General features: G+C 37.3%; 2 protein-coding genes across 4 annotated transcripts in view; one reads left to right on the top strand and one right to left on the bottom strand.

Annotated features, from left to right (window-relative positions):
• Positions 1–7630, bottom strand: part of LOC135127547 (E3 SUMO-protein ligase RanBP2-like) — a 22601-nt gene extending 14971 nt beyond the window's left edge. For both annotated transcript variants that reach the window (XM_064053998.1, XM_064053996.1), the window contains exons 1-2: positions 7445–7630; positions 48–273 (exon numbers count right to left, since the gene is read on the bottom strand). In XM_064053998.1, coding sequence (XP_063910068.1) covers positions 48–273; positions 7445–7519 — 301 coding nt within the window. In that variant the 5' untranslated portion in view covers positions 7520–7630. The remainder of the gene's footprint in view (positions 1–47; positions 274–7444) is intronic.
• On the top strand, positions 4157–9253 carry LOC135127553 (zinc finger protein 879-like). Of its 2 annotated transcripts, none has more exons than XM_064054020.1 (3): positions 4157–4229; positions 7845–8102; positions 8148–9253. In XM_064054020.1, the coding sequence occupies exons 2-3, from the start codon at positions 7932–7934 to the stop codon at positions 9231–9233; spliced, it is 1257 nt and encodes a 418-aa protein (XP_063910090.1). In that variant the 5' UTR covers positions 4157–4229; positions 7845–7931; the 3' UTR covers positions 9234–9253. The 2 variants fall into 2 exon arrangements, with proteins under 2 accessions (XP_063910090.1, XP_063910089.1); XM_064054019.1 differs by lacking the exon at positions 4157–4229 and adding an exon at positions 7687–7756.
• Positions 9254–9311: the final 58 nt, after the last annotated feature.

Consider the following 9311-nt stretch of genomic DNA (forward strand, 5'->3'; position numbering starts at 1 on the left):
TGGAAGATAACGCTGTAGAGTTGAGGGGTGGATGGCGATTGGGTTACCTTTAAGCACGAGGCTGTTTTGCTTGGGGTCGAGCCGCAAGCTGGTGGTGTAAGCTTGCAAGGCGGCTTCTTTTTTTCCTTGACCCTCGAGGCATTTGGCGAGGAGGCAGTGGGCCTCGGCGGAGTTGGGGCGCGCGCTCAAGTAGGTGGAGACGTAGCGGCGGGCCTCTTCATAACGCTGGATTTTGAAATACTGTTTGGCGAACGAGAAGCAACGAAGGTTGCGCTGAAAGGGAAACGATGATTGTATAGAGTAAAATATGGAAACGAGGTAATGGTGGATTAACTGCGGGGAAGCGGCATACAAATCGATACTTTGCTGCGAGATAATTGCAGTTCGATATGTAGAAGAGTAACGAGTGGAATAATTTATACATTTATGGATAAATGGAAGACAAAAATGACTAAGCAGGTTTAAAGTCGGTTTGCTTATGACTAAATTGTTCTGTTTGCGATCCTAACTTAATTAGTTGTAATTATTTTTTTTTGCTGTTAATTCCCGTTCTCATTTACTTAGCCGTTTGATTAATAAATCGTTAATTATATTTATGGAATCTAGCACGTCCCCCCCTATAATCGTGACGTAGCCCGACAGAAATCCGCTGTCTAGTAATATGAGGGGCAACTGAAAATCGTTTATGTATAAACATTCTTAATTTAAGATGACAAGCGTAACAGCATACGTGAGAGCCAAACAGAGAAACTGTAAACAAAACGACCATCGCTTTTATTGCTTCGACTTCCGCTTATTATATAAAACATTGCGTTTTATTTTAATTCTTGACGGTGAAATTCACAATTGGTTGATTATAAACATGTCTATTTCGCATTCGCGGAACCAAGTGAGCGCATAAAACAAATGCAGGTCTGTAATGTTAAAGTCGATGTAAATAAGCGTGCTACTCTTATGTTTCAACCGAGTTTTTTCTTTAACAAATTTTGTGTCTACCAAATTGGGTTGGTTGGGGTGTAATATTAATAATAAGTGTTGCCTTTAATTTAATCAATAAAATAAATTGACTTCATTAATTTTTTTTGAACCACCTCTTAAGAAAATCTAAAAAATATGAATGGAATGATAAATCACAAGTACAAACTCATCATATTTTTTGCATTTTAGATAGGATTTATTCAGCAAAATTTAAGGGTGACGTCATCAATTTTTTTAGGAGGGATGAACAAATACATTTTGAACAAAAGTTTACCATGCTTATAATAACTTTAAAATATTCCCAAGATTTCAAAGCATTCGGTTTTGTAATTCCTGATTAAATCGATAAAATAAACTCACGCATTCATTAATTTTTTTGAGTCACCCTGCATATGCAAATCCAAAAATATGAATGGAATGATAAATCACAAGTACAGACTCATCATATTTTGTACATTTTAGATATGATTTATTCCACAAACTTTTGAGCTGACGTCATCAAGTTTTTGGAGGGGATAAGCCAATATTTTTTGACTAAAGATTTATGATGCTCTTTATAGCCTTAAAACATCTGCAACATTTCAAAGCATTCTGGTTAGCAGATTAAAAATTAAATTTCAAAATGTTGTTTTATAATTTTGATTTTTTTTCCAAAAATCTGGACGTTTCGGGTGAAAAGTCGATTCAGAGTTGTAAACTACATGTGTAGGACTATGTTATTTTATACAATTGAAAACCCATTTACTATGTACAATTTTGAAGTGACGTCATCGCATTAGTGGTGGGGATGATTAGAGAAATTTTGGTTAGCGTTTTACCATCTACATGATATTCTTAATATAAGTACAAAATTTCACAACAATCGGTCGAGTACTTTCGGAGATTATCTGTCTAATAAAATCCGGGACGGCAGACGGACAGACGGACAGACAGACGGAAATGGGAGACCTATTTCTTCGTCTTCTAGGGGTCATGAAAGATCGAGAAAACGTAAAAGTAGAGAGTCGGCCGACGGACTCGATTACAATACTTCCTTTGCTTACGCTCGGGAAGTAAAAATACTAAAACTTCCCATTAAAAAAAAAAAAGATGATAACATGGGCGTCGCCTATCACAAATTGACAATCATAACCTAACTTTAGTCGTTGCTCGTCTCAAATGTCATTTTTCTGTCTAACTTTCTTAAGGTGGAACAATAGACTACAGGCAAGTTTGAATAAGGCCCTATTTAAGATTCGTAATTAATTTATCCTATAAATGGAATTATTCCGTAAATAAATCTTTATATATTTATTCAACCAAACTCGTTACTAAAGTGGAGTAGGTCGACACAATATTATTACTATTTATCAAGAAAAAAATTTAATATGAGTAATTCTAACTACAAAATTCCCAAAAAATGACCTCATCACAAAATTTTTCCGAATGAATGTTATTGACATTTTATAAAATAACTTACACCTACACTGTGGTTTATAAATCCGCCTTGAATTCTTACCTTATTTTTCATGATATTTATTTCTGTTTTAGGGACTTAGGGCATGAAAAAGCTACAGTTTGATGTATAATACATCAATATTAGTATCATTTTATCAATGAAAAAAGAAAACAATTGTTATAACCCCTCTAGCAAGTCCCTGTCAGTTTTTCAATGTTTGCTGCCTGATAGGTAGGCAACCAATAATTCCAAATGTAAATTTGGTATGCCATCTCAAGAAAACGGCAAATTCTGGAAATTAGTATAAATTTCCAGTAGGCAGAATTCAACAGTACAAAAAGACTTTCAATTGAAATCACAATAAAAAAGAACTAAAAACTAGCTAGAAAAACTTATTTCTATGCTTAGTTTCATATTGGTGCAGACTAAATATCCAAAATAATTTAATAAACTTCTTGTACACCCCTAGTCAGTAGCTAGAGTTTGTGCAGCCCTGAAATCGATAGTCGCAATTACCAGTGGCGTACGTAACAGTCATTATATTGACAAACCTGCTCGATTACACAATCGAAATAAACAAACTTGACATTAAGCATGCATTAAAACCCCCATTTATGCAACATTCCCATAGACTGACACACTTTTCCTCCAACATTTTGCAAATACGATTTTCTCAAGCATTGTAGCCGCACTAAAAAATCGCGTAAAAGTAAACCGTGCTCGTATTCCTTTGAAAGTGAAAGTTCCCACACTGACAAACACAATTTTGCTTTAAATTTCGATGTTATCGATTCAATGTGATTCCCCTTGTCCTTCATTCGCCGGTCAATCGCCGTACAGTCTAGACGTGCACGCGGTATTTAATCTGAACAATTATGACAAAAAATACTCGCTCTAAAAACTCGCAAATCAATGATTCTTGCTTGGTGACATCATTAAGTGTAGAAAATCTCCGTGAAATCATCGAGGAAACAGTAAAAACGAGAACAAATGAGCTTGTAGAAAATATCCAGTGCCTACTTAAAGAAGTATCCGACTTAAAGGAACAAGTAAGATTATTAACGGACGTCAATGACGGTACCTTGAAACCCCGTACAGACAGGGATGAAGAATCCTTCGAGCATCTTCAGGATGATTCCTTTAAGTCGGCGATCGAAGATAAAAGTGAGGCCAATAATCAAAATACTATCATTGTATCCAACCAAAAAATCGATAAGAAAAAAAGACGATTAGAGGTGAAGATACCGGAGCGTCAGAAAAATACACAGCAGCGACAGTCTATCGTCAAGAAAAAACAAAAAAATGCAATTATTGGGAACGGGGATGCCGACTTGAATTTTGCTGGGGCAGCAAGAAGAATTTGGTTGCATCTAGGAAGAGTACGAGCTAACACCAAAGTGGAAGACGTCGACAAGTTTCTTAAAAATAAATGTCCAAATAAGGAATTTATTATCGAGTCATTATCACATGATACGCAGAGGAATGGGTCGTTTAAAATTGGGGCCGACATGGATCTCAAAGATATTCTGTATTCAGCTAACTTCTGGCCAGTGGGGATGTCTATCAGCCGATTCAATTTTTTTCGGAACAAACATCAACCCCAAACCATTTCAAACAACTAATTTCAATACGGAAAGGGGCCTGTTAAGTATGATTGAGCGTAGTCTGCTCTCAATTTTTCACATCAACATCCAGTGCCTCACCAATAAAATCGACGAAGTTACATTATTTTGTGAAAAATTTAAATTTCAAATTTTGTGTTTTTCAGAACATTGGATTGTAAATAGGGATATACTCAAGATGATAACCTTTAGTGAGTACCAACTAATATCGTTTTATTGTAGAAAAGTAAGATTGCATGGAGGAGTTTCCATATATGTTCATAAAAGCTTAACTTGCATACCCATCTGTTTAGATCCATACTGTGTCGAAATGCATGCAGAGTTCTGTGGGGTCGAGGTCCCTCGAGCTAAAACAATTATTATCACAGTTTATAGACCATCAACTTCACGTCATTTTCAAATACTCTTAGACAAACTTGAAGAAATACTAAGTTCATTAGCTACAAGAACTAATTATTTAGTTCTGATTGGTGATTTCAATAAGGACATTCTAATTAAATCGGCCGAAATTCACGCCTTACTTGATCTTGCCGAATCATTTGGACTAAAAGCTAAAATAATGGATCCTACTAGAGTTTCTAAATGGACAGCAACCGCCGTTGACAATATTATCACCGATTTGAGTGATGATTCGTGCTCGTTTGGAATATTGGAACCAGGATTATCTGATCACAGTGGTCAATATATTTGTCTTCACGCAGTCAGTAATATCGTCCGTAACAATTATTATTTTAGCAGACCAGTAAATGATATGGGTCTAAGCGAATTACGTGATCATCTCATATCCGTGGATTGGTTATCTATGCAAACCAATTGTGATGTTAACACTTTTGCTACATACCTAGTTACAACATATCAGCGATTGATCAAACTCTGTTTTCCGCTAAAAAAACGTATCATATCCAACAAATGTACCATCAGCTGGTTTAACGACGACTTGCGACGTATGAGGGATTCAATTGCTGCGATCAAAATAATTTCTGACTGTACCCAAGACCTTAGTGATAAAAAAGCGTACCAACAAGCAAGATCCCTTTATAAAAAATCCATAATGAATGCTAAACAAAACGCATACAGCTCGTACATTGCTCAGTCTGATAATATTCCCAAAGACAGCTGGCGATTTATCAACTGCTTGCGAAATAAAAATAAAAATAACTCCAGTCAGAAAAACACAAAATTTGACGCTAATGAATTTAACAGTTATTTTTCCAATATAGCTGATGAAATTCTAAAAGGGATCGACAAAACTGACGTACGTACACCGGATATTTTGTTGAATACCATGCCTAAAATTTGTAATAATTTTTTCTTAGAGCCTACATGTGATAACGAAATTTCAAATATTATCAACAACCTAAAGAACTCCAACTGCACCGACATATACGGTATCAATTCTAAAATTCTAAAAGAGACCGTGAGTTTAATATTAACGCCTCTGACTAACTTTTTTAACGAATGTCTTGGAAGTGGGGTGTTTCCTGACAGCTTGAAATTTAGCAAAATTATACCTATCCAGAAAAAGGGCGATGCGGCTCTGCTTGACAATTATAGACCCATTAGCATTATCCCAATCTTTGGCAAAGTTTTAGAAATACTAATTAAATCACGACTGACCAAATATTTTGAGAAATTTCGCGTAATCAACGAAGCACAATTTGGCTTCAGATCAGGCAAAGCAACAACGCAGGCCTTATTACGAGTTATGGAACTTGTAGTCGACGGTTTAGAAAATAGTGAAATTAATATGGTCACACTTTGCGATCTAAGCAAAGCCTTTGACTGTGTCAGTCATACCACGCTAATGACAAAACTGGAATTCTATGGTGTTAGAGGCATTCCACACAAGCTCTTTTCTTCGTATTTATCTAATAGAAAGCAATGTTCGGCAGTGAATAACATGCAATCCGCGTTTACAACAGTAAAACATGGTGTTCCGCAAGGGTCCGTTTTAGGGCCCCTGCTTTTTATTATTTATACAAACGATTTCTATAATTTTATAAACAAGAAAGCGAATTGTGTGCTATACGCCGATGATACCTCACTAATCACGTCAGATCGTTGTATTAACAGTTTACTAAACAAAGCCGAAACAGCGCAAAAATATGCAGACATCTGGTTTGCCTCTAACTCTCTAAAACTTAATAAAAATAAAACACAAGAAATCTTAATATCATCCAATAGCAACCTCGTAGGGAACTCTGACACAGTAAAATTACTAGGTTTATCAATTGATACAAACCTGTCCTGGTGTGACCATATCAAATGTCTGGCCAGTAAACTTTCCTCCACTATATTTCTTTTAAGAAAAATGAAAGAAATCGTTAATTTTGGAGCACTTAAGTCTATCTATTATGCGCTTTTCCATTCAAATATGTCTTATGCTATTGTTTTATGGGGAAACTCGCCATTATCTATTACTATATTCCGCTTACAAAAGAGGGCCCTTCGTGTGATGCTGGGTTTGGGTTGTCGCGAGCACTGTCGTCTTTTTTTTATTGAGAATAATATATTGACCCTTCCATGCATTTTTATATATTTCACGGTAATAGAAATTCACTCAAATCGTAGTGATATGATTCATCAGTATCATATTCATAAATATAATACCCGAACAGCTGATTTGGTAAGAACAAGACGTTTTAGATTGACGAAGACAAAAAATTTGTCCATTAACATATCCTTATACAATCACCTACCCCAGCGCTACAGAACTTTATGTGGCTCTGCTTTTAAAATAAAGGTAAAGAAACTTCTCCTGCGTCATGCCTTTTATAGTGCAAATGAATTCCTAGAGTATAAGTTTTAATATGTACATTGTGAGTAGTTTACATCAGTCCATGGACTGTTGTTTTTCTAGTGTTGAATCGTACTTGTACGACATTTTACTGGTTATGTTTTGTATTTTATTATATTTTTTTTGTTGGCTCTTTGACCTGTGTAAATGCTTTGTATATTGCACAAATATATCTATCTATCTATCTATCTATCGACACACCTTGACGGCAATCGGGGCTCAGAATTCGCAATATCAGACACAAAAACACAAAACCCTGATTAGCCGCTATCATCGAACCATAAAAAAATTGCGGACCTCCGCATCACTGTATCGATCTCGCGAAGCCGGCCCTGTCCACCCACGGCTCGCAAAAAGTACCACACCGAATAATCCCGCTCGAGTATTTCGAGCGGACTTTTTTTAAGGCGATCTAAAAATAATTTCCCGCCAAAGCGACTCACTGCATGTGACATTGATGTGTGAGACATTTTCCAATAATAAAACGCAATAGGATGAGTGACGGTGATCGATATGTTTAGAGCGACGGGGTCGAGGAAACACCCGGAGACGAAAATTTCGAGAAATTTCCTCGGTGCGGCGAAATGACAGCGATTTCAAAACGCTTACCTCCGTTTCGTTATTTATCTTCTTCAGGCTGTCTTCTACGTGTCTGTCGACGTCGGCTTTATTCGTGGGAAACATTGCGGTTAAAGTCCATTAAAACGTACATTTAAACAAACAATTTCACAGTTTTGGCGAGTTTTAAACCGTTAGGACACCAACTTCGTTACTAACACAAACTATGGATCACCATTTTGAACTGACGTCAGAGGAAGTGTCGTCCGGATGTCAAAAAGCGACAGGGGCGACATCTAAACCGTCAAAACACCAAACAAATATTTTTTTTAAAACAACTAGTAACAAAAAAAATAACTCCTTGTTAGTATTTCATACAAAATTCAAAAACGACATCGAATTTGTGCATAATCTACCTTTTTTTTTACTAAAATGAATTTTTTATTTTCAGTGGTGCCAATACTGATGACAGAAAAAACCAAGTGTCACCAAAAGTGACATAACCTGCAAAAATTCAAAATATTTATTTCAGAGACTAATGTTTATGATTGCACGCGCTATGGACACCGTAGACTACAACGAAGTGCAAACTCTATGCCGCGTTTGCCTTACGAAGCGCCCCAACATGACCCCTCTTACCGACGAAATTGACCATAACGAAACGTGTCTTTCGATTCTGGAAACACTGGAACAAGTCATGTCACAAAAAGTAACCACCCGCATGATTTAAACACCCATACATGCTAGTTTTCAGGTGATAATGCGCGACAAGTACCCCTCATTCATTTGCCCGTCGTGCAAAACCACCCTCAAAACGGCGCACGACTTGAACGTTCTGTTTCACAACTCAGAGGCAAGTCTGACGATTTTCTTCAACGACGTTTCACCCCCAGAAAAACCCGAAAAAACAGACGTTGAACTAATTTTCGCTGGACACAAATTTGACATTAAGGATGTAGTCATCAAGGAAGACCTAGAAGAAGACAAACAGAATTTTGACGGTTTTTTAAACAATTTAGGTACAGCAGTGACTGCAGTTTTTGTGAATAAAACAACAACAAACTTTACTACAACAGAAAAAAGCCCTGTAGATTTAAACTTAAAAAGTGACCTTGTGTGTCCCCACTGTGATATAACTTGTCTTACGAAAATTGAGCTCGTTGGTCATTTCAAACAAGCCCACTATAGACTCCTCAAGATTTGTAAAACCTGTGGTTTAAAAAAGAATGAAAATTCACGGTGTAGAAAGTGTGCGAGGAGGCAATATTTGTGCGATATTTGTGGCCACGTTAGTAACACGCTCGGTAGGGCGAAAGTACACAGACAGACCCACGCAGGAAAAACGTTCGAGTGTCACATTTGCCACAGGAAATTTTCCTACCAAATATCGTTGAACCTTCACGTGAAAAGTCATGCCAATGTCCGAAACCACTTGTGTACTCTATGTGGAAAAACCTTCTTCTACTCTAGCGCTTTAGTCTACCATATGAGAATGCACACAAACGAGCGCAGCTTCAAGTGCGAATACTGTGACAAGACTTTCTACATGAAGTCGGCGCTGAAACGCCACACCAGGATCCACACCGACGACCGACCCTACGTTTGCAATTTCTGCGACAAGGGCTTCCGCTCCAACGGCGAAAAAAGAAAGCACGAAATGATCCACACCGGAGAAAAACCCCACAAATGTCGCTTCTGCCCTAAGACTTTCACGTCGAGATACAACCAACTGGTGCACCACATGGCACACTCGGGCCCCCACGAGTGTGACCACTGCAGCCACTCTTTCATCGAAATCGAGTTTTTAAGACGCCACCTCAAAAGCAAACACAATTCGTGAAAAATTAAACCATTTCGAAAGCCGAGTTTTTGAATTGCCCGCCACTGTTGACAGACAATGTCGCCACCGCATAAAATC

This window comes from Zophobas morio, unplaced genomic scaffold (genome assembly GCF_036711695.1).
Source record: "Zophobas morio isolate AGI-343-1 ecotype UQ-CSIRO unplaced genomic scaffold, CSIRO_AGI_Zmor_V1 ptg000012l, whole genome shotgun sequence".
Lineage (NCBI taxonomy): Eukaryota > Metazoa > Arthropoda > Insecta > Coleoptera > Tenebrionidae > Zophobas > Zophobas morio.

What these genes read in the sequence shown, in the direction of transcription:
- LOC135127553 (XM_064054020.1), top strand. Translation starts at nt 7,932, where the DNA reads ATGTTTATGATTGCACGCGCTATGGACACCGTAGACTACAACGAAGTG. An exon ending in AACAAGTCATGTCACAAAAA is followed by an intron (nt 8,103 to 8,147) that starts GTAACCACCCGC and finishes GCTAGTTTTCAG; the next exon opens with GTGATAATGCGCGACAAGTA.